The 25771-nt window shown below is 40.6% G+C and overlaps 2 protein-coding genes across 6 annotated transcripts; one reads left to right on the top strand and one right to left on the bottom strand.

The window, feature by feature from the left end:
• Positions 1–856: 856 nt before the first annotated feature.
• On the top strand, positions 857–4363 carry Ankrd37 (ankyrin repeat domain 37). Of its 3 annotated transcripts, NM_001039562.1 has the most exons (5): positions 1421–1654; positions 1868–2020; positions 2783–2874; positions 3451–3657; positions 4146–4363. In NM_001039562.1, coding segments are annotated over exons 1-5 (480 nt in total). In that variant the 5' UTR covers positions 1421–1627; the 3' UTR covers positions 4147–4363. The 3 variants fall into 3 exon arrangements, with proteins under 3 accessions (XP_030099569.1, XP_030099570.1, NP_001034651.1); XM_030243709.1 differs by lacking the exons at positions 2783–2874; positions 3451–3657; positions 4146–4363 and having other exon boundaries at positions 857–1620; positions 1868–2776; XM_030243710.1 differs by lacking the exons at positions 1421–1654; positions 2783–2874; positions 3451–3657; positions 4146–4363 and adding an exon at positions 898–1412 and having other exon boundaries at positions 1868–2776.
• Ufsp2 (UFM1-specific peptidase 2) lies at positions 4313–25756 on the bottom strand. Of its 3 annotated transcripts, none has more exons than XM_006509309.2 (12): positions 25683–25756; positions 21976–22062; positions 20804–20956; positions 20632–20698; positions 17591–17748; positions 17038–17230; positions 15803–15949; positions 9359–9523; positions 9039–9163; positions 7180–7256; positions 5609–5733; positions 4313–4569 (listed from the first exon to the last, which is right to left on the bottom strand). In XM_006509309.2, the coding sequence occupies exons 5-12, from the start codon at positions 17722–17724 to the stop codon at positions 4483–4485; spliced, it is 1053 nt and encodes a 350-aa protein (XP_006509372.1). In that variant the 5' UTR covers positions 17725–17748; positions 20632–20698; positions 20804–20956; positions 21976–22062; positions 25683–25756; the 3' UTR covers positions 4313–4482. The 3 variants fall into 3 exon arrangements, with proteins under 3 accessions (XP_006509372.1, NP_619609.1, XP_017168107.1); NM_138668.2 differs by having other exon boundaries at positions 20779–20956; positions 25683–25743; XM_017312618.2 differs by having other exon boundaries at positions 20779–20956; positions 25473–25693.
• Between the last annotated feature and the right edge of the window lie 15 nt (positions 25757–25771).

Raw genomic sequence — 25771 nt, 5'->3', positions numbered from 1 at the left:
ATTAAAGAATTATATTGGTTAGTGAAAATTAATGGGTGAGAATTTTGTGACTTGTTGGGAAAACTGTGACTATGATAAACTTGCTGTTCTTTAAAACCATACTGGTTCAGATATCTTCTGTTACAACTATTGAAAAAGAATCCTCATTAAAACGGGAAGCCAAATATTTAAATAAAACTTCCTTAGGAGCTAAGATTTACAGGAAGAAGCACAACATAGACTATTTTAAGCGACACGGTCTTCTGTGTCAAGTAAACTCTACATGTTATTTGATGTCTAACCAGCTGTTAATAGTTTCTTACCTCTATGTTTCACCTGCTACCATTAACTTTAACTACAGTCAGAAGTCAACAGGGTTCATGAAAAGGAATTCAAACTTTGCAGTTATTACATTGTCATGAATTTTACCAGTAATGCCATGTTTGTTTTAAAATCTCACCCTAAATTATTGTTTCTTTTGGTCTGCTTCTCAGACTTTACTGACTTCAAGGCTTTGAGTAGTAGTATCCTGGGAAGAGTCCTTTTGTTCCTCAGGCTTATCTGATGCTCTAATTTGGGTTCTGGGTTTTGATGAAGCCCTTCTCATGTCCTAGCGCAGGGGTTCATGCTGTCAGCAGATCACATCACTAACATTAAATCACTTGGCTGCTTTCTTCACGGTAATCTTTTGTTCTTTCCTTTCCGTATTCTTATTATTCCTAATAACCGGAGTGAGGGCCATCCCCTTGGCAAACTCCTTGTATTTACTAGCTATTGCCGGAACCAGGACGGGTTTCGGACCCTCAGGGGACGTGTGACAATGGGTGGCTTATTTCACAGGAATTGCCACCTTGCTCACAAAGGCAACACTGACTGATAGGTAATTCACTGGGTTTGGGAGAGCATCTCCTATGGTAAACCCTCCGTCACAGTCTCATCGACATGCCCTCTAACGCCCCACCGCTGCATCCCCTTCCAAAGCATCCTGCGGCGCGCGCGGCGGCGGAGGACGTGGGGCAGGAGGAAGCACCTTCGGACCAAGCTGGAGGTGGAGGACGCGGGGCCTGCGGGGGTGGATGGGTGTGGGCTACTTCTGCTTCCCTCTTTTCCGGGCTACGTGCGTGCTCTCAGTCACAAAGCCATGCACCGGCGATTGCGGCTTCTCCAGAGGGCTAAAAGGGCTTGACTCCACCCAGCAGTACGTGCCTAGCTCGGCTCGCATCATGGCCGCCGCCAAAGCGCAAAGGCCAGGCCTTCCACCCTCTTCGCCCACCACCTTCACTGCGCACGCGTGCTGCGGCCGCCTGGGCTTCGCTCCCAACAGGGCGGACCCAGGGGGAGGTCGGCCTGGCCAATCAGCTGGCAGGCCGCGCAGCAGGCTCCGCCCCCTCCTCTTTTGCTTGGGGTTCCAGGCTGCACATGTCAGTGTTTGGGTACGTGAGGCCGCAGCGGGGCTGGGGACATCGCGCTGGGCAGAACCAGGCCGTGGGAACGCTCCCAGGCTGGGGAGCGGCGGGGAGGAGCCGCGGCCCTGCAGGTTCCCGAGAGCTTTAAATTCTCCCGAACTGGGGCAGTCCCTTGCATTCTTACCGGCCAGTGTTGCCTCTCTGAACTCCCGGGGACACTTGTCATCTGCTTTAGGTGGGCGATGCTGTTGCTTAGTTGCAACTTGGAGGTGAGACTCTCGCCCCTTTAAGTCCTGCAGGCTAGATCTCCCAGAGGTCTGTGTGTCTTAGGAGCTCTAACAAACGTGACAGTGACAAACTGCTGGGTTACCAAGTCAAACCTTGTCAGATCTTGTTTTCTTTTTTTTTCCGTGGAGGGGTGGATTTTCAGCTCAGAGGGCTCGAGCGGGACAGGACAGTGACAAGCTGTTCTTTTCCTGCAGGAGGATGACCTTAAGAGTTTGCTGGAGACAGGAGCATCAGTGAACGCACCTCCGGATCCCCAGGAGCAGTCGCCTGCTCACCTAGCTGCAGGTGGCGGCCTTGCGTGCTTTCTTCTCTGGCAGCTGCAAACAGGTGCTGACCTCAACCAACAGGTAACTAGGTAACCGATTGTTGCTATGTACAACCCTCTCCTCCACCCAGTGTCTGCACGGACATTTCCTAGATGTCCGTTTCAGTTGGTATAAACAGGCATATAGGAATTTCCAGGAGAAAAATACATACTGCAAGATGGTAACTTGGAACTTTTTAGTATCCACATTAATAAAACAAAAACAAGCCATGGGATTTCTTTTAATAATCTAATCCCAAATACTCTTTCAGTATGTAATTATATCAGCAATGATTTATGTGTATTTTATTTTGCTCTTGTACCACGGTTCCCAATTCAGTGTGTATTTTACTTTTATGGCATAGCTCAGTGAAGTCGAACCACATTTCAAATATATATATATAGCATGTATTTACTGTACTTTTAAAAGTACTTGCTATTGTCCAAGTTCCAGTCAACCAGGAAATAGTATGTGGGAAACATGCCCACCATCAATTCTTCCAGTAGTCTTCATCTTCATTAGAGTGTGACGAAGTTTTTAATTGTAAACCTTTGGCTTCTATAGAACTCTATAGTGTGCTGGCATTCCCTTAATTTTTTAATGTGTGCAAATATGATGGCATGTTTTTATTAATGGAAACTTTGTATTAGCACAGCAAGAGAACTTCATGAAAAATACAATTAGTGGAATAATCCAGTTGTTACAAGGTAGTTTTCACTGGCTCCCTCAAATAGCTGGTATTACTTTGCCCACTGGCTTCTACAGAATGTTAGGGAGACCCTAATGTGCAGTCTTGTCTTACAGGATGTCTTGGGAGAAACTCCACTCCACAAGGCAGCAAAGGTTGGAAGCCTGGACTGCCTGAGCCTCCTTGTGGCCAGTGATGTCCAGATTGGGTGAGTCTGAAATCAGTGGTCTGAGGCTTTGTGGTTTCTTGGATTAAATTAACCATACTCCTAATTATATATGATCTTAAAAATAATACTCGCCTAACTGGTAATATAATGTTATCCTTCCAGGAATTGAATATTATCAAATAGAGTAAGTGGAAACAGATGTTCGGCATCCAGAGGTGCAAGTCTTCATGGCATTCTACTACAGTTTTGGCTCAGGAAGACTTTTCCTATAGAAGTTCTCACTGGCTATCTACTGAACCATATAGTTAAATACAGTGAATTTGAACACCAAATATTCTTGTAGTTAGATTCTTTCAATAGTGAAATATGATAATGGAATAAAAATACGATAGACTGTCCATGATATGCGGTGTGCTAGTCACTGAGCATACAGTGAACAGAATTTAATTTCCTTGATCTTTCTTTGGCCCAATTCCGGTGTGATGTGTATGTATGTTCTCGAGAGTGTGAGACCTCTTTTATCCTGTTCCCTGTGTTGATATGTATTCCAATTTCCTCTACTAGAAAAATAATAAACAATAATTTTCACTTAACTCAATTTTTGTCTAATTTCAGCGTATGCAATAAGAATGGGCAGACAGCTGAAGATCTTGCTTGGTCATATGGCTTTCCAGAATGTGCCAGGTTTCTAACAATGATTAAATGTATGCAGACGGCAAGATCATCAGGTGAGCAACAGGAGCGTGACCCCCGTGCTCCTGTGCTGAGACAGAAGCGGAGTTTCAGGACTGTGGAGAGTGGAGTGATGAAGAGAAAGTGTTGGTGAGTGCCTCATGGTGTGGCCTGCTTTCTCCTTAGGATTGGCTCTCCTGGCAGACTTGATTGTTGCACTTAATGTTGGCACTCTGATCTAAGGTCCAGTATATTTTTGTTTTTTAAAATTTTATCATTGGTTATAGTTACTGCTGACCAGCTTCTAGAGACCAAAAGTTTGTCCTGTATGGTGGGAATTTGGGGACGAGACCTTCTTTTAAAAGTTTTTTAAGGTTGTGTGTTTGTGTGTACACACATTCATGTGCCTGTGTGTGTGGAGGCCAGGAGAGGACCTGGGACCCCTTGGAGCTGGGAGGCCAGGCCAGGCATTTGTAGTCTGTCTGTCTGTCTTGTTGCTTGGGAGCTGGGATACAAGCTCCGGTCCTCATGATTATGGAGCAAGCGCTCCTACCACTGGGCCATTTCTCAGGTCCCCTTAGAAATATTTTTAGTCTCAACATGTTTGTTTGTTTGTTTTTTTTTTCTCTCCAAAACAGATGTCTTGTTGGGCAAGAGGAAAGAAGAGGCTTGAAGAAGAGCTTCACTTCAGACAGATCTACAAGCCATTGCTTTGGCTCATCACATGATGAAACTCCTGAGGAGGAAAACTTTCTTCTAAGTGAAGAGAACATTCATGAATACATGTATTTACATGACTACAATATTTTGGATGTGCATGTTTTTTACTTAACTTATTAAAAGAATATTCAAGGAATTAAAATTTCTGTGCATTCTTTACTACTTTTTAAATCACAGCTAAGATTTAAAATTATGTATGCTTTTATTAACATTAGAACAGCTCTTTTATATTCATAGTCTTGCCTCCAAGATAATTTAAAGAGCATTAGGTCGTTGAGGAAGGCATAAGTTATAGTATGCATCCTTGTTCCAAAAGTCTGGACTCTTCCATCCACACCAGCCCTAGATTTGGGAGAAAGGAGAACAAATCCTTTACAACACAAGACTCCACAATAGAAACTGTATAATATCAAGCTCTGTCAGCAGGACTTTGGCATAAGACTCAGATACTGATGTAATTAAAGGATTTTCTAAGTGAAGAAAAATCACTTGTATCCTGTGCTAGACAATCAGTAAATTGCTCCGGAATGGGAAAATGTTGCTATTATCTAAAGAAATTACATTTATTTTGTGATTGTGAAGGCCTGAGGACCACTTGCAAGAGTTGGTTCTTGTCTACCATGTAGGCTCTAGGGGTCAAAGTCAGGTCATCAGGTTTGGCAGAAAGTGTTTTTATCTGCTGAGCCATCTCACCAGCCTGTCATATGAGAATTAGCTGGCTATAAATCAATTTATATTTGTACCTCATGTAGTTGATACAATGTTAACAAATACTTCCAAATTTGCCTCAACTTCCAACCTTTAGAATTATGTTACATGTATGTAAGTGAGAAGCAGCCACATCTTCATAATGACTGGTGTTTTGATTATTGATTAACCGATCCTAGAATTATTAAGGGCATATGTGCATTTGTACATGAGATGCAGATCCTGGAACTGGATTTACAGGTGGCCGTGAGCCCCATGACGTGTACACTGAGAACTGAGCTGGAAACTGAACTCTGTTCCTCTGCAGGAAGGGCAAGAGCTGCTGGCTGCCCACTCATCTCCCCAAGTCTGATCTTAAAAGGAAGAAAGTATATTCTGCTCTCTTGTTTTTAAGACATCGATGAGACAACACAACTGCATGTGCTATAAATTCTGTAAAGGAAATGTGTCATGTTCTATTATGAAGCTTAGTCAATTGCAAAGCTTTTATAAACATTTAGTCCCGTGGTTTCTGCTGTATTTCCTAGCTTTCCTCCATAGGGCCAGGATTACTCAACAGACTTAGAACAACTGCTGTCAGGTCACTGCCCTGGCCTGGCTTCTTTGCTAACAGCTGTCTCTGGCTCTGCTCTGCCTTGTGCCTTGAGTTTAGGTGACAGGGAGAGTGAGTTACCTTTTCCAACATAACCTGCAGGTCTTCAGCACCTGTATAGTGTGGGTCTAGAATCAGGAATTTTATCTGCCCCGTGGTTTCATTCCATGCGACTCCTAGTATTGTGTGAGCCAATACCCCTCCCCCTAGGGAAAAAGAAATACGTAACAGGGCATAAGTTAGTTTCAACTGCTTATTCAGCTCAAATAAAGATTGTTTTCCTATTAATTGACAGCATTATAACAGATTGTCAATTATTGTAAAAGACCATGATAGCAAATATACTTAAAGGATAAGATTACACATTTAATGACTGTTACATATGGAAATATATAAAAAATGCTATGCCTTTATCTATAATCATAAAAAGTTTACATTCCATTGCTATAACTATAAAGTTTCTTTAAATCAACTGAGAAAGGCCCACCAAGAGGTCAACCTCCTCCTGATGCGGGAATGTCAGTGAGGCACCTCCTCCAGCAGGTCCCCCTGCCTGTGCTGAGCATGTCTAGCCCATCTCTGTGACTACTGATATATACTTACCCCCACTCCTTACACACTAGAGCAGTTGATCTTATGCTATTTTTCAGAGAATCATATATCTTTTTTTTTTTTTTTTTTTTTGGTTTTTCGAGACGCCCAGCGAGAATCATCTATCTTTAGTTCAGTTAATCAAATCTTATTTTACAAAGAAAACCCAAAAAAGGTAAGTAGTCTGTTGTGTCATAAAACCATAAAACCAGTCAAGTTAGTAGCAGGATCATGATTTACGATGCTTAGTCAAGTGTCTGTCACCTTGAAAAAAAAAAATACTACTCTTAGCCAGGCAGTGGTGGCGCATGCCTTTAATCCCAGCACTTGGGAGGCAGAGGCAGGCAGATTTCTGAGTTCCGAGGCCAGCCTGGTCTACAAAGTGAGCTCCAGGACAGCCAGGGCTATACAGAGAAACCCTGTCTCGAAAAAAACTAAAAAAAAAAAAGTGTATATATAATATGTGTATACTATATATATACTATATATATGTATATAGTATATATATATAGTATACACTTTTATATATATTACTCTTGATTCTTTAATTGCTCAAACAGTATTATACCATTATTCTTTTCTTCTTAGCTTTTTTTTTTTTTTTGGTTACTAATTCTTTTTTTCATCATTGCTACCCTTTGGAAACTAAAATCCAAAGAATAGTGTGTATAAGTTTACTTTAAAATGTTTAAATTTTTATTATATTATATATATACACATACATATATATGTATATACATGTGCGTGTGTGTGTGTGTGTGTGTGTGTGTGTTTTGCCTGCATCTTTGTCTGTGCGCCATGTGATGCACTTCCTGTAGAGACCAGCAGAGGCACTGGACTCCCTGGAACTGGAACCACAGATGCTTGTGAGCCACCAGGTGGGCACTGGTGAACCCAGGTCTTCTGGAAAAGCCACCAGTGTTCTTAACCATTAAGCCATCTCTCCAAAGCCAATTTTAAGATGTTTAAAATGACTTGTTTTTATGTAACATTAAGAATGCAAATACATTTTCCTTGTTCTCCACCCTGCCTAAGATCCCAACATGTCCACAGCAGCTTACCGACCATCACTGGGGTGCCCACATTCTGGAAATGGTTGGCTAGTTCCCGTCCTTGAGAAGCCATTTCTGAACCTTGGCTAAATAAAAAGAAATCATCTTCTATCACAAAACTATTTTCAGCACTCAGTCAAGTAATGAGTTTGGGGAGGGGGCAATACTTTCACTCTTTTTGTTTGTGGATCTTGAAAAACAAATTAAGTGGTAGGGACCTGATTCACTGTATCTTAAAACAGCATAAACCTAAAATTGTTAAGACTTCTAACTGGGGAGAAAACAAAGACTTCGGCTTTCTGCTTCTGGGGTTGTATAAAGGTTCTGGATTTTTAACATGAGATTGAAACTGGTCACTTTGTCATTTTTTAAAAAAATCTATATTTTTTTCTATCTTTAAATTAGGACCAATAACACCTGTCCCATATGCAGGCTAGAGGAGCTTTTAGGACTAATATATGTTTCTGTGAAAACTTCGAAGTGTTTTCAAGTGCACCGTATTCCATGGAGCATTTGGGAATTCTAAATACTTTTCGCTTCTGAAAGGCAGGAGGAAAAGCACATATATTCCTCAACATTCCGAGGTAAAAATATTGGGAGTGAAATGAATTTACTATCTCTAACAACAGTGGAGCTAGCAGCACACCTCACCTTTTTAATTCTTTAATTGTTCAAACACACTTATTATTTTCTCCTTAGAATTTAGTTTTGGTTATTTGAAGCTACTGCCATCATATCAGAGTCTTGGGTTGCTATTTGTAAGATCAAACGAAAAATCCAAAGTAATTTCATATCATTATAAAGTAAAAAAAAAATGTAAACTGAATTATCAGTGTAACTATTACTTTTGTGGAGGCACCAGGTAGTGTTAAACCTGGTAAGTTCTTAGCTGAGCAGCTAACATACAAATGTTTTAATGTACCAAACCATTCTTTAGTTTCTTACACTATTCTGTGTGTGTGCACGCGTACACTTGTGCTATGGTACACATGTGGGGGTTCTAGGCATTGACGCAGGTAGTCAGGCTTGGTGAAAAAGTCTTTTGCCTCATTAGCCGCAAACCTAAATGTTAAAAATAGTTCTTTACTACTTTTTCTGCCATTATTCTTACTGATTCATACAATTCCTATTGTGAGAGCAAACATATTCTAAATACTTGGACAATAAATACTGCTACTGTAGTTATTAATACAAGACAGTTTAAAGTCTTGTCTCAATAAGCAGTTTAAAGTAAGCCCAAAGTAAGTTTATAATATATGAGAAAAAATGGAATATAACATTTATGGTAATAAAATCAAAAGCTTCTTTAATGGTTAATAGAAAAACAAGTTACGGCCACATAAATTGACATGTGATAGTTTAAATTTTCTCTTATGTTTTGTTACTAGAATTGTAGAAAATGTAAATTGAATATATTTTTACATCTGTTGGCTTATTTCACATCTTAGCAAAAAAAAAAAAAAAAAAAAAAAAAAAAAAAACCCTCCAAAAAAAACCCAAAAGAACAAAAACAAAAACCAAAACAAAAACCAAAAACCAAACTCACTTAATGATCAGTGATCAACATTTGGTTTTCTCCTTATTAGACTTTTAGAAGATTTAAACATTAGTAAACTACATTTTGTATCTAAAACTAATATATACCCAAAGATAATATATTTCTAAGTTTCCACATGTAGACTAAAATTAGTTCTAGAGAATATATGTTTACCACATAGCTTGTTTTAAAACAATGAGATTTATAAAGCAAGGAGGTAATAAAGAAAAGCAATGACTAGAAATAAGAAAATGTCATTTTTCTATTATTTTAATAAAAATTATAAACTGTTATGTGTAAATGATGAATGTGGTTTACAAAGCATACTTACTTGACAAACAGTATTTTCGAAGTCACACCAATCAGTTGGTTTAGTACCATCTGTACTTCAATAGACCCAATCCACTGCCGTGATCCAACAAATGTTGCTGGCTTGTCGCCGGCATCAACTAGAGCCTTAATGTATCAAGAAGAAAAAAGTCCATATGTAAGACAGCTACTAAAGTTGTATTTAGGACATTCTGATTACCAGTAAAATAACATTTTTTTTCAAAATAAAAATAAATCTATGCCACAGAATAATGATTATTAATGACCTTAAAAACCAATGGAATACACAGTTGGTTAGAATTTAGAATGGCACATCTGTACCTGCTGAATTTCCCTGTGTGTGGGAATGGACCTCTCTGTGTAACCCTGATGTCTGAACCATGAGCAGATAGTCTGTAGGGACCTATAAGCACAGCCCCAACCATTGTCATCAATCCGATCTTGCATATAATGATGATAAGCATAGGTGCCCTGGACCACACAAATCTATAAAAGAGAAGAAATGTAATATAATATTACAGACAGAAGTACATGCTCTGTAGAAACACCCAAATCATGTTTACTGTTTTGCGACCTAGACTTTTTACTGGTCAGTGGTTCTCAACCTGTGGGTGGCAACCCCTTAGGGGTCACCAAAGACCATTGGAAAACACAGATATTTATATTACAATTCATAACAGTAGCAAAATCACAGTTAAGTAACAACATCTATGGTTGGGGGTCACCACAGCATGTGGTGTCACAGCATTAGGAAAGCTGAGGACCACTGCTTTAGACCCCTATAGAGATACGTTCACAGAACAGTGGCTTAGCACTATATTCTTTTGGCTTTCTCCTGTAAGTCCAGCATCCTTACCAGTGGACCTAAACAGAAACCAACCCAGAACGATGTGCGTTCTGGAGAGCAATGCCAGCTCCCACACTTTCCCTTTTATTAATTTAATTACTTTCAAATATGCTATTGGTTATCTGATCATGAAGCCTTATGATTTTCTTGCCTGGAAATATCCTTTTTCCAATTAACTTTATAGTATGAACCCTGTTTTCACTTCAGTCTCTCTTCAAACACCAGAAGCCTTCCATGGCAGCTTGTTTAAAAATGGCATGCTCACTTCTTACCACTTCCCCTTTGTTGTGGCTACCAACTCTCTCCTGTCTTCATGTATGCTGCATATGCATATTTAAATTTCAAAGTCATAGTTATTTCAAATATAACTAATTATGTTTTTCAGTGACAGCACACCAGCATGTGGGCTAGCAAGCCTAGGTCATTCAAATATAAGCATGTTATTCAAATATCTCTAGGCCCTAGCTTCTGTGAAAGGCAGGGCACCCAGCTGATGAACACACTGCTGCTGAGTAAATGCTGCCTGAGGGAAAGAGGGAAGGACCAGAGGAAGGCATCAGCAAACAGAGGCAGGTCCTGCTTGCTGATGGGGCGCAGGAACGGCGGTTCTGAGGTTTATAAATCTGCCACTTAAGTGTGTGTTAGTAACGCTTAAAATAGGGACTTCCTCATAGTGTAATGCTTAAAATGAAATTTCTATAGACAAAACAGATTTTTAAATTTTTTAATTAGTTTCTTGTGAATTTTACATTGTGCACCCTAATCCTACTCATATCTGCCCTGCATCCTTGTAAAGATCTCCCCCGACACCCGCAAAGGAAAAAAGATGTCGTTGTGGAAGCTGTAGTGTGCAACAGTGAATACGCTTTTGTCCACACTTCTTTACTGGGAAGTGTTCAAGCATATTATTTTTTAAAAGTCAGAGTAGTGAGGAAAGAAAGGGCACGCACAAGACAACTAGGCAACAGGCTGACAAAGGATCACCTAGAATGTATCATTAGACCACTGTGCTAGGAAGAAAACTAGCTGCTCCCTACTGTAGCGATGTCCTCATCTCCAACATGTGCGCATTCATCACAGAGGGACAAGAGGACTCAGCTCCGCGTGCTGTGAGCACAGCAAGGATGCTAGCGGTTGCCTGAAGCCAGGGAAGCGAGGAATGATTCCCCCCTCGGGATCCTGTGCAGGGAGGCTGGCTCTGGATGCCTTTAGCTCAACCAAGTGATGTTAGCTTTGGACTTCCACGCCCAGAACTGTGACAGACACATCCCTGCAGTTGCCCACTGTGTATCATCTGTCCGTCACGGATTTCATAACACATGCTCAGAAAATGTCTGCCTTAGAAATTCTTTCTATCAATTATTATAAACTAGTAAGAAAAGGAAAATTTCAGGTATATGTTGGACATTAAATAATTTTCTAAAAGACTGAAGTATCACCATATATAAATAAAAAATACTTAAAAGTGAATAAAACAAAATCTTTCAAATTAAAATTATAGAATATAACAAAAGTACTGTTTTATCTAAAATTTAAAACTCAACAATAGAAAATTGGAAAGATTAACAACAGATTAAGTTCCAATTTAAGAATTTAGAATAAACACATCAAATCAAAGGAACAAAGTAAACTCCAAAATTAATAGGACAGAAAACCGAAGTTACAAAAGAGGGGTCAATGAAGGCAAATTGTTAAAGAAAAGCAAACCTCACAAAGTGATATGAGCAATTCAAAAGAAAATAACTGAGGAATCAAAACCTAGGTAAATATGACTCACAAAAGTGAAAACATCTCACAAACACTAACAAAACTGAATGCTATTAAGAATATTCCCAAAGGGGCTGGAGAGATGGCTCAGCAGCTAAGAGTGCACACCACTCCTGCAGAGGCCTGAGCTCAGCTCCCTGCACCCACATCAGGCAGCTCACAATTCAAGAGGGATCCAGGAGCTCTGGCTTCCACAGCCACCTTCACACATGTGTGTGCGCACGCACACATGCAATTAAAATAAAATATTTTAAATAAAGAATTATCTCATAAAGAAAATGCTAAGTCCAGGTTATTTTTCAAATGATCAAAAATACAACATTACCAATCATATATAAACTCATTTAATAGGTTGTAGATCACAGATACATTTTTTAATTAAGGGAAAATTATAAGGAAATATCAATTATAAATAGAGAAGAAAAAGTCTTCACAAAATATCATCAAACTGAATCCAGCCGTGAATAAGACATGACAATGAACATGGTAAACTGGATTATATGATGAATGCAAATCCATTGTTACTGGGAGATCAGATTAAGTGTTTAGGGGCAAATAATATGAAGTTTATAGCTTTCTCTGAAATGGTTCAGGGAAAAAAAGAAAGAGTCAAAAATGGAGGGGAAAAAAAAAGAAGCAAACATTTACAATTGTTTACATACATATACACCAGACACATGAATGGGAACGTTCATAAAAGACTGCCTAACATCACAAAAACCTGGAAAACACTATACAAAGGTTTATCATACAGGAATCAAGCTAACTAAGCCAGAGTGGTAGTTGGCTGGCCAGACACTGCCTGTATTCTAGTGCTACTACTGGTTCCTTAGAAGTGGCAAACCATCAAGAACTCATGATGCCACAGGAACCTTCTCCCCAGTTTAACAGTCAATAAAAGGCTAGAACCTGGAGCTGGGCAGTGGAGGGGAAAGGTGGGACTGGAGGCCTGAGAGGGAGTCACTGGTAGGGAGGGAGGGAGGGAGGGAGGGAGGGAGGGAGGGAGGGAGGGAGGGAGGGAGGGAGAAAGAGAGAGAGACAGAGAGACAGAGAGAGAGAGAGAGAGAGAGAGAGGGAGAGAGAGAGACAGAGAGACAGAGAGACAGAGAGAGAGAAAAGAAGGTGGAGAAAAAAGAAAGACACCATGGGTTAGGAGTCGGCAAGGCCATGAGACTGGCTGACTGGAGCTAAGAGCAGTCCAGATGACACACAGCATGTAACTCAGGGTTATCAATAGGAAACAGATGTTAATAGCATAGAGGATAGATATCTGCCTAGCATCAGTGCTAATAAAGGCTTATTAGAAATATAAAGGTCGTGTGTGTCTTTTATCTGGGAACTGAATGATCAAAGGTGGGTTAGAAGCCCCAGATTGAGATTAAATATTTTCTATAAGAGTGCATAGACAGAATAGGACACTTTTTAGACACAGAAAGTTAAGTGGAAAAACAAGTTGTATAAGACTATACATACATACATACATACATACATATACACACACACACACACACACACACACACACACACACACACAATGGTAGGTTTTATAAAACTCGAAATGAAACAAACACTGCTAAGGTAATGCATGCCTTCTATGGACACACACACATGAAACCGCTAAAAGTGGAGAGAAGAATGTGTCCCTGTGCAATGGCCCTTTAGCAGACATAGAATCTGTCCCCGGACTCAATACAGATATAAAACCTTGGATACTTAGTTCCTTTATAAAAAATGACATAGTGTTTCGTATAACCCATGCATATCCTCCCTTGTACTTTTTTTTTTTTTTTGGGTTTCCAGAGACAGGTTTTTCTCTGTGTAGCCCTGGCTGTCCTGGAACTCACTCTGTAGACCAGGCTGGCCTTGAACTCAGAAATCCGCCTGCCTCTGCCTCCCAAATGCTGGGATTAAAGGCGTGCGCCACCACTGCCAGGCTCCTCCCTTGTACTTTAAATAAACTCTAGATTAGCTATAAAAACAGATAAAAATAATGAAAATACTATACAAATGGCTACTACATTTTCTAGGAAATAATGGCAAGGCAAGAATGTATATATTCAGTGCAGATTTTTTTCTGCAAATATTTTTGAACTAAGATTGGCTGAATGCACAGATGTGTAACAAGCAGATATGGAGGCTGTGTAAGAGTCATTTACTTGGGGCTATCTTGAGGAGGCAGTGAGTGGACACAGGGCAGAGAGATCAGTAGTGTTCTGTTTCTTAACTAAATAGAAACTCCTAGTTACTCATTTGCTATGCTGTGAAACGCTGTGTGTTTATCCATCAATGTGTGTATACACATGTGTGTGTATATATACAGGCCAAATATTATAAATACTACAATGAAGAGATGCCTTTTGCATTCCGTAACATGGATAAGGGATCTGTTTTATTGTCAAAATCAATCAGCATGCACTTAGTACTTTACCATCTCCAGGCTTTTTAAAAGGAACTATTAAGAATTTAAAATAAATAAGAGAATGCCACACATGCCATGGAGGAGTTCTAAAACTGGTTTGAGAGAAAAATATTTAAGTCAGGAGCTTGTAGAAAAAGAGTTTTGTTGTGAAATTATTAACTCCATTTCCAAATGCCACAAAGAGTTTTGTTGTGACATTATTAACTCCATTTCCTAATCTATGACTCTCTGGTGAGCAGGATTTTAACAATACTTTCCCCAAATTTCTCCCTGTCTTCTCAAAGCAAGAGAAGTCATTTGACACCCATAAATGCTGACTCACGAATATACACACACTGGCAGGCGTCCAGCTAAAGCTATTTCCAATGGAAGCTGGTCTGTCTACAGCCCTTACAGATGGGGTTGTGGCTGCATGTGTGTACTGATGGCTAAGTTCAAAACTGGGCTCCTCAGCTCTCTCTCGCAGTTATCATAGATTTACTCATTTTGATTCTTAGGATTTTCTTGCAAAGCTCCCAGACACTCAAAAGGTACTGAAAGAACGGCAAATCTACACAACTGAAACAATGCAAGATACATGAGGAAGAAGTTGACAAGAACAGAAAGAGCAACCAGGGGCCAACACAGAGAAAGCAGCTGCATGGCAGCAAGGAGCCTGGCAGCCCTTTGGAGAGCCTAAGCCCGCTCCAGTCACTGCACTGGTCTGTTGCTACCAGGCCTTGTGTTCCTGTGCTCCCTCTCTTGGGTGGCAATGAGATTCCTTTTAGTGCCCTTCATGTATCCTTAATTTAATGCCTGTCCTCACTCTGTGCCAATCCAGTTATCTAAGCTACTTACACAGATACATGCTGTATGTAGAGGACAGGAGGACAAGCATCTTAGCCTTGTCCATGCTGTGGCTTGGGAAGCCCGTAACTAGCATGATCTGCTGGCTGCGGAATGAGCAGAAAGGAACAAACGTTTAGAGGAATTCGGGAATGCTATGTTAGTAACAGATGTGTAGTAAACACTCTCTACTCACAGACCTTTTAGGTCATTAATTGCAGTTATTGTTTTTGAGGCAGGGTATGGTCTCCCTGGTTAGCCAGAACTTGCTAAGATTAAAGCCATGTGTGCTACCACTCAACCAATTACATTTTTCAAATTGTTTTAAAAGAAGACTTACTTTGTGTGTGTGTGTGTATGTGTGTGTGATCTCCTAGAGCGGCAGTTGCAGAAGCTATGAGTTGCTTGATGTGAGTATGTGGGTGCTGCAAACTGAACTCGTGTCCTGTGGAAGAGCAGCAAACACTTTTAACTACGAGGCCATCTCTCACCCACTAATTACACCTATCTTAAATGAGGTCTTTTCTTTTCTTTTCTTTTCTTTTCTTTTCTTTTCTTTTCTTTTCTTTTCTTTTCTTTTCTTTCCTTTCCTTTCCTTTCCTTTCCTTTTCTTTTTTGCATTGTTTTTCACAGGATTTCTCCAGGAACTTGCTACGTAGACCAGGTTGACCTCGAACTCAGAGATCCACATGCCTCTGCCTCACGAATGCCAGATTTAAAGGTATTCGCCACTATACCTGGCTCCTTATACAAGGTCTTGAACAAAGGCTTAAAAAAGACAAGTGATAGATTATTTTTTAGGGATGACATACAATATGAATCAATTCTCAAAATATGTCTCTTGGGGACCAATCCAAAAGAATGAAAGACAATGATCAATCAACTCATGGAAACTAATTAGACTCACCATACTACCCTCTATGTTAGGTGGACTCAGATAAGTATGTGGGTTTCTGATATAGCCATCTTTATATAGTTCATCTGGAAAGTGATAAGCATTGATCCTTTTGAAATAAGGTCTGTCATGAGGCAGATTGAAGAGATCATGTAACTCCTAAATAAATCAGAATCAATAGGCAAAGAAAACAATTTTAGACTTTAAGTTAATATAGTCAAACTCAAGAATTATAAAACAGAAAATACATTGAGTATAAGTTTTAAAAAAAGACTTCATTCATTAAGGTCAATGGATAAATAAACTGAGAGCAGTTTATAATCCTGTAGTAGGAATCAGAAGAAGATAGAAATGTGAAATTACTCGCTAGAATTGGGATTTTTGTAAATCAGAAATTACAATTCAAAATGATATATTTAGTATTTCATAAAACAATGTTCATAATGCTGCAGGCATCTAAGTGCAGTTATTAAATACAGTAAAGTTAGTGACTGGAAAACAACCAACATGCCATGAACGGAAACACTGACCAATGTTTGTAACGCGTTATTTTCTCAACAGCATAAAAACATACGATACTTATTGTAACATCTGGCCAATCTCCAACATACTCTCGTGGCTTCAACAGGTTAGCTTATGAAGTATCTGAAAATCAATTTATCTCCAGCTTTTGAAACAGTAGAGAGAGTTCGTGTTATGAATTCTCAGGAGCAGAGTTTAGAACATAATTTAATGACTCCCAGTCAAGGCCACAGGTCCAAAAGTTAGATTCTGAAAACCAGCCCTTCTGTTGATAGATCTCATTTCTTTAAATGCTGGACAGGTCTCTCTAAAGCTTCTCTACTGAAACTTAAATAAGCGTATTTATTTATATAAACAGGATTAGCACAGACTCCACCTTCCCCTGTGCTGATGTTGTCTTTCTCACAAATCAGGAGCAGCAGAGGGAAAGGGAGAGGAACGCCTTCCACCGGGCACTCCAGGTAGGTAAGTAAGCATCTTGCCATTTCTATTTTTCATTACAGAAAATGATAGCATTTCATAACTATATGAGCCACACTGAGCATCTGAAATTAAGGTGTTATATGCTATACTAAACTGGCATGTTTTCATTACAAAAAAAATTCATGAAAGAATTTAGCCCATTTCTGTACTTTTAAATTAAACCACAAAATAATTTACATTTATTGCAATTATCATTAAGCACAAAATGAAGAAGAGACTCTTTAATACCGATCTGCGTTTACCTTTCGATAGGCTTGGAGCTGATCATCTGGGATTCCTGATGGATATAAAACCGTTACAAGATTCTTTTTCCCTGGCAATTGAAAGTGCAGTGGCTCGGGGACCACAATAGACGTTCCTTTCATATATCTCAGGATGCATTTTTCCACATCAACTAGCTGCCTGAGAATTGCATCCACTAGAAGTTTGCGCACTCTGCAGGAGAAGACATTGAAGTGAATTAAAAAGATATAGCAGCTAAAATGAGGTTTAGCTGATGTGCCCTGAGTGGAGTCCACACTTTTACTGATGAGGCTTGTCAAGCAAAGTCTAAATTATGCAAAGTCAAAGTAACTGTAGGTGGGCAAAAGGAAGCCTTCTCAGTTTCAGCATGCTATCCCACTCCTTCCAAATAAATACTTAATTCTCCATGACTCTTAGCTTGATAACAAGAACTATGTCACAGCAAAAACAGCCTTATCATCTTGTATATGATTCTTAAAAAAAATGAGTTCTGATTACTTTACAGAAATGTCCTCATTTAAATGTGGCAATAGTACTATAAAAAATACCTACTTTCCCCATGATTCCTCTGGAGCAACAGACACAACGGCGTCAATTGGCAAGCTCATGTTAATGTAGTGGTGCTCTTCATTTTCCCTCTCCAGGATGGGGGTTACGGCTCCCAGAGGGGTCGATATCTCCAGCATGAGGTCTATATTTACTATCTGTTGCTATACAGACAGACAGTAAGAGTCAACTTGTGGAACAGCAAACACCAAATAGAAAGGGCAGAGTTTTAAAGGCTATAGAAAGCTGGTAACTCTAGGAAATTCCTTTCTGTCTCAGAGTAACCTGAATGCATCTAGAGTAACTGTTAAGATGGACTCAGACCGCCCTTGTGTTTATTGGTACAGAGCTGTGTGTACAGCTCACTGAGTTATTATGTTATTATTCTTTCCTTCTTTGCCCAGACCTAAAGAAAAACAAAACCAAACAAAAAACCAACAAATAACGTGTTCAGCAGGTGGATTTTTAAGTTTGAGGCCAGCCTGGTCAACTTATCAAGTTCCAAGCCCACCTGAGTTGTGTGTTGAGTCCCTATCTCAAAACAACAACAAAGCCAGCAAGCAAAAAGCCCCACACCAAGTGCATACTATCCACTCTTGGTATAGGAACCTCTTGAAACTACATTCTGTGTACTGAACAAACTAGCAGACTAGCAGAAGCAATCTGGCTTCTCACTCAGATTAGTTACAAACTTCGTGAAACTGAAGTGAAACTGGACACAGAAATACAATATATGCAGGTAAACATGTATATGCGTGTTATGTATGTGTGCCTGTATGTGTATATAAACATATATGTTTATATTCTCCAAGGAGAATGGCTGACCAAACTGGAAGAGGGAAAGACACATCTGGGATAATTTATGAATGAAAGTAGGGAGCACCAAAAATTCCAAAAGCATACCAGGATCATCTTGAAGAAGCTTGTATCAACCAAATCTTGGGAAACATGGATGTCAAAATAGCTAACAGTGGGGGCTATAGAGGCTGCTCAGTACTGCGTAAGGTTAAGGTCAACTGCTGTTGCAGAGGACTGTTCAAGAACTCACATTGGATAGCTTACTATCACCTGTACCTCCATTTCTTGGGGGATCAGATGCCTCTTGTCTCCAAGGGCACCTGGACTCACACACACAGAGCCACACACATACACACATACATACACACACACACAGACACACACACACAAACAGTAAAACAAATTCTTTTAAAAACCCAAAATAATTAATGATAGCAACAGATTCGAATCCACTCCATAAGTCTCCACCCTCCATCTTGACCTACGGAAGGAACTAGATATACAATACCCAGTTCCAAAGACTAAAAAGAAAAGAGGAAAGCTTGTTTGGGCACAGGAATGCCAGACTTAGAAAAATCCCTGCCTCTCAGTCATTAGATTAATATTGTTATCAGTAGGGTACTGGTCCTGTGTTTGGTGGCTTCCTCGAGCCGTGGAAAGTGTACTTGGGACTCTGTTCTAACAACAGAGGTTAGAGTTAGGGGAAGGTGGGTAAAAATATGACGAGGTGTACCTACGGGCTCACACTTTCTTTCCCTGAGGTATTAGGTATTACAGAAAATACGGTACTTTTACAGTGTATAAAACTGGCAAATACCATAAGCAACTGATAAAAATGTCAACATCACCAATGTAGAACACACTGAAAGCACCTGCTTGTTTAATATGATATGCTGGGACACAACATAACTTCTATAATATGCCAGCTAATGATGTACAGATCTAATCAGAAGCGAGCACAAATGAACCTACATTGGAGAACATACTATTGTTCAAAGGGTAAACTCCTTTTAATAATTTTGAAATCATTATGTCTAAGCCATGGATATTTTGTACACTCCATGTGTGTAAAACCCAGCTTATCAGCACATCTCAGTGGCGTCTTGAATAGAATGCAAACTGAACTCCTCAACAGGTAGGCTGATCTTTACTGTCACCTGGATACAGCTGGGAACAGGAAGCCCAACCGGAGAACTGCCTCGATCAGACTGGCTTGAGGGTACTTTCTTCATTGCCAATTGATGTCGGAGGGCCCAGCCCACTGTGGGTAACACATTCCCGGGCCAGGTGGTTCTGGGTAGCACGAGAACGCTGGCTGAGCCAGAGCCAGAGGCAAGCCAGTAAGCAGCTGTTTTCCCTATTCCCTATTTCCACTCCTGCTCTGGCTTCCCTCAGTCAAAGTCTGACATGGAGACCCCAACCCCAAGTGCCCATGGAGTTTTACTTTTGGTCATGGGGTTTATCAAAGAAACAGAAAGCAAACACAACACCCACCTTCCATGTCTACTCAAGGAAGGAACTAGCTACGCCGTATCTAGTTAGGTCCAACACCTCCCACTGTGCTCCTGAATGTGACTATGGTAGTGTTGACTGCCAACTTAGAATCTAACATCTCCTGGGAGATGCTCTGGGAATACTTGTTGGGGTGGACTGGATAGGTTAAATGAGACGCTGCCATTCCCCAACTGGGCCCTGTACCGTATCCACAAAGGGGCCTGAGCAACTGCCTGCATTTACTGCTCTCTCTCATTCTAACCACTGCCATTCTAACCAGCTGCGTCCTGTTCCTGATGCCTTGACTTACCCCCAGGAGCTAAAAGAAACTCTCTTAGGTTAGTTTGGTCAGAGTGTTTCATCGCATCTCTGGGAAAAGAAGCCAAGACAAGGGTCAGGTCTTACCACTTTCATATTCATACCTAGTGGTTTAGTTACTGCCTCCTGTCCAGCCTAGAAGAACACTGCAGTGGTAATGACAAAACTCAGCTCTGCCTTTGCAGGAGCAAAGTGAAAAAAACTGTTGAAATTACACATGGCAACAAGAAAAAAAGCTTAGATATGTAAAACAAGCATGTTACATTTCCACGCCTCAATATTCTAGGAGGGCAAGAATAAGTATCAGCCACATCCCACTTAGCTCCAAACTCAAGGATATTATTATTATTATTATTATTATTATTATTATTATTATTATTATTATCATTATCATCATTATTATTATTTTATCAGTAGTGGAAACAAGATTTGCTTACCGTGTCAGTTAACTTTTTGTCTTTCTTTTTAATGAATTTTCGCTTTGTATCCTCCTCTTGATCAAATCTAAAATGTTGATATACAAAGACATTTACGAGTACGATATGATACTTTAAAGTATTTGCAGAAACTCTTTGAACACTCACTGAATGAAGCGCACTACGTTCTTACAGGCAGAGCTGTCAGTCAGCTCCCCCGTGTTTGCGTCGCTGTTCGGCCACAGGTACACGGAGCTGTTGCAAACTCTGAGCACAAGAGCATCTGAGGAGAGCTTGGTAGTCAGGTCGCTCAACACCTGTCTCAGTGCGTTCTTGATAAACATTTCTAGATGAACAGGGCGAAAGTTAGAAAGATCATGAGCTTCCAACACGAAGCATTTTATACATGAGACAAAAGTAGAAGACAGTACACATGACTCTCAGACGCCCTCCCTGTTTTTCAACCACAATCACGATTTTTAGCCTCTCTATCTTTTGGGTTCTGAGACCATAAATTCCATGCAATGGCTTTTAGTAAATTTCTATAAAAATTTACAAACAATACTTTTTAAAATAATTATAAAATTTTCATTGCCTCCAAAAGAAACCCTGCCCTTCTCTGCAGTCCTCACGCCCCCTTCGTCTCTCACTCCTTACCTTCCATCATCTGTGGCTCTAACACCACAGACGGCATTTTCAAAACTGACATAATTTATCCTCAGGGAGGGAGCGAGCTGCTGCCCGTCTCACTTCGGGTTCTCCATCTCCTGCTCGGACTATACTGTCCTAAGTGTCAGATTGAACCAAGCGCTCGTTGAGACTCTGACCCCAATGCTGCAGTGGCATCTCAAGCGTACCACGTGTCAGCCCCGACTCCTCCCCCTCCCCGCCCTACCCCCCCCCTCCCCCCCACTACTTATCTCAGGCTTTGGCATCAGCCTCAGCCAAAAGCTAGAAGACATCCTGGAATTTGCTTCATACACATCATGCTGAATTTTTATTTCCCCCCCCCGAATTCCTTCTAACATTTCAATAAACTATAGCATCTAAAGGAGTCTGATACCAGAAACATGGGTAACACACAATTACAACTCTGCAATATATAGTTTCAAGAACTCTACTTACATTGTGTGACAATTTTCTTCAAGACAGCCCTAAAGGTTCAAAAGGAAGATTAAACCTTCTAATTTACACAGAGGTGCCCTGTGGGCTGCTGAGGGAGTTAGTATATAATTCTATTGAATCCTATTTAATTTGAGTTTATTTTTCTTATCTTATTAACTCATTTTTTTATTGGCAAAATGGAGGGATACTTAATATATATCACTCTAAATTCTATGATAAAAGGTGTTTTGGAAGACATACCTTTAGGTGGTGCTAGCTGAAAAGCCAGATCGAAGCCGCCTCTTATTCTGAAGAGTATATCCATAGAGCATAGTTTTGGGAAACCACCTAGAACAAAGGAAACCACAATTCCCTTGAAGTGCAAGACAAACTCGTCTTCATATGAATTAGAATATACTTCAGTTAGGATATGGCATTAATTAAACTAGATTTTTCTACTTATTTCATGAGTTAATGACTTATGTATAAATATACAACAACCCCTGTAAATTCTTTTTTAAAAAGTTTTCAAACCTTAATCCCATACTGAAGTCATCTAGGGACACTTAGGAGTGTCAATGCCTCCTAACTCTGGAACAGCATAAGGCCATCCTGGGCACGAGAATACGTAAAAGCCTGCCCTGCTGCCTTTCATGGCGATTACAATATGAAAAGGAGGTTCAGAAGCACTGCATTTGGCACTGGAATCTTGATGCATTTAGCAACGACATGAAATTGTCAGTGGTAAAAAACTAGTTGAAGAACATGACCAGAAGGGGATGGAGAGGTGGCACTGACGGCTCTTCCAGAGGTCCTGAGTTCAATTCCCAGAAACCACATGGTGGCTCACAAACACCTGTAGTGGGATCTGATGCCCTCTTCTGGTGTGTCTGAAGACAGCTACAGTGTACTCAGAAACCTAACATAAATAAGTAATTCTTTTTCTTTTTTTCTTTTTTTGGTTTTTCAAGACAGGGTTTCTCTGTGTAGCCCTGGCTGTCCTGGAACTCACTCTGTAGACCAGGCTGGCCTCGAACTCAGAAATCTGCCTGCCTCTGCCTCTGTGCTGGGATTAAAGGTGTGCGTCACCATGCCCAGCCCAAATAAATAATTCTTAAAACAACAACAAAAGAAAACATGTCAAGAACACTGAGCTTAACACACGGAGAGACTGTGGCTAAGCCAGCGGGAGGAAAGGAGCTACCGATGGTGACACGCTGGAAGAACTCATCATTGGCAAGGCTCAACAGTGATTTCACATTTAGAAAATACACCAGGATTAGATACAGGGATGTGAACCAAACTGCAGCAGTGAGAACACCACAGAGCTAGAGAGTGTGCGAGACAGAATTTATTTGGCTTAGACAATGGTCGCCACTGACAGAGAGAGATAAAAAGCATCTGCAAAATGGAAGCGACTAGCAGTTCTTAGCTGGGATCCATGTTGAGTTTCAGGTAGCAAATGATACATATAACAAAAGAGCTGTCTCATAATGTGTTTGTATGTGTTTGGGGGAGGTGGATTCTTGAGGAAAGTTTTCAAAGATTTTATCAAGTTCTTAAACTATGACTTGAACACTTAAGGACTACATGACCCAAGAATCCATGGTGCTTTGACTGAGAATGGCCCCCAGAGGCTCATATTGAAATTCTTGGTCCTGAGCTGGTGGAACTGTTTGGGAAGGATAAGAGGTGTGCCATAGAGGCTGGCTTCGGGCTTCAGACGCCTCCCACCATTCCCACGATGCTCTCTGCCTCCTGCTTGCAGATCAAGATGTGAGCTCTCATATGCTGCTCCAGAGGCTTCACCAAGTCATGGCTTTGCTTCGTCACCATAGGCACTAATGATAGAACCATAGGCACTAACTCCAGAACCATAAGGCCAACTAAACTCTTGGTCATGTGCACGGTGTCTTATTACAGCAACCCAAAAGACACTAACAGAAGAACCCTGTGGCGGTTTGTATATGCTTAGCCCAGGGAGTGGCACTATTAGAAAGTGTGGCCCTGCTGGAGTAGGTGTGTCACTGTGGGTGTGGGCTTTAAGACCCTTGTCCTAGCTGCCTGGGAGCCAGTCTTCTAGCAGCCTTCAGATGGATGTAGAACTCTCAGCGACTCCTGCACCATGCCTGTCTGGATGCTGCCATGTTTCCGCCTTGATAATGGACTGAACCTCTGAACCTGTAAGCCAGCCTCAATGAAATGTTGTCCTTATAAGAGTTGCCTCGGTCATGGTGCCTGTTCACAGCAATGAATCCCTCAGACAAACCCTATTCTGGAACAAGTGAGCTAGAACTGACTCCTAAGGCTTCAAATGACTGAACCTTGGGCATATATTACCTTTGATTGTCAGAACATTATGAAGTAGGTGCCGGTGCAGTTTTTTATTTTGTAAATTTCTTGTCACATCTCTGCAAGAGTGACAGCTTTTATGTAACCTGTTCAAAGACTACACCATGTCCCAATTTCACTCCATTAACTTCATTCTAAGCGAACAACAAAAAGTTTAATAATGCTGTCCATTCATTCTGTTGTTTATCATAAAAAACTAAACCCCTCAAAACTGGAAAATACTGTGAGAACTACCAGTGAGAAGTTTGATAAATTTAGAACAACATTACCATTTGAGTAAGAAAAATACTTACATAAACTGAAGATTGAAAAGACAAGCAAAAAACCCTGTCTTGAAAAAAAAAAAGAAAGAAAGAAAGAAAGAAAGAAAAAGAAAAAAGAAAGAAAGAAAAGAAAGAAAAAAGAAAAGACAAGCAAGAGTAAGGTTTAACTCGGGTACTTATACAATAAGATTTCTGCTTAACATAATCAGTCACGCCTATTCTTTTCTGTAAAAAATGGGGAAAAGATATGGTACTTCAACCAGGGTTGTTATGACAATTCTTTAAGCAATCATATGTGAAAGCGCCAGGGTCTCTTTAGGCTTTTAAAGCAAGATACTCTATGAAGATGTAATATTTAAGCTGAAATTCGAAGGGCAGGTAAGTAGCCCATAAAAGAAGCCTTAAATTTTCCAAGGTAAAGAGGTATTCTTATGTGTGTAAGCCCATTCTAAGCACAGTGGCCAATTGGTGAAGGTTCGCTTAATTGAAACAACATGTAGGAAGGCTGATGTATACGATTGTAAGCCCAACACTTGGGAGGTAGAGGCAGGAAGGTCTGGATTTCAAAGTCATTCCTGACTGTGTAGCCAGTTCAAGGACAGCCTGGGTTTTGTGAGGCTCTGTCCTAAAACCAAAGCAAAAGATCACTTAGACTATGACCCATGGACGGACAGCAAGGACAAAGCTCAAGGACGGTAAAGAAGGTTTTAATACAGCCAGCCAGAAGTAGAACCCAGACTTGATTATTGACTTTGTTCTTGAGATGAGGCAAGTTTGTCAAGGGTTTGGTGGGCACAAGGAGGGGTGAGCTGGGTTATCGAATGGGAATTCTGAAGGAAGAGTGCGGGGAGAACAGGAAATGATGAGCCGGCTCTGTAACTGCTGAGTTTGAATGATTTATTTAAGTGGAAGCAGTTGACTAGACTTATGAATTGGGTTCGGAGAGAAAGCTCAGGGTGTAAGCTGAAGATTATCATCTGCGGTACAGATGGCAGGACTTAGCTGAGCTAGGAGAAGGGGGAAGCTGGAGAGTTCTGTGCCACGTAAGCGAAGGGAGAAGACTATTTTAAGGAAGTTAGGTCTATCTTTTCAAAACCAAAAGTTCTTTTAGCTAGCTTCTAAATACGACAAATAGTGCCTTACTGTCAAGATGCACTGACTGACCCGGAGAGTCGCATGACCCGGTGCTGCTGGTGACCAGATCACCCAAGAGATCCAAGTGAGGATAGTTTGTACCGCGACTTTTGGCCTCTCAGGAGCAGCTCCTTTTAGGGGCCTGGAGCCATTCTCCTAACGGTTGACGAAGTCCTAGGGGTAAATACGGGGAGGTCACTGACAACCAGAATCACTTACCAAGCACCACTGGCGATGGCAAGAACACCTACTTCGTGCAAGCAAGGGTCGTCCCGGAAGTGACGTCACGCCCGCCGACTGCGGGGCTC

Source organism: Mus musculus, chromosome 8 (assembly GCF_000001635.26).
Source record: "Mus musculus strain C57BL/6J chromosome 8, GRCm38.p6 C57BL/6J".
Classification (NCBI taxonomy): domain Eukaryota; kingdom Metazoa; phylum Chordata; class Mammalia; order Rodentia; family Muridae; genus Mus; species Mus musculus.
Note: the sequence above shows the minus strand (reverse complement) of the source record. Positions and strands in the feature narration are given on the sequence as shown.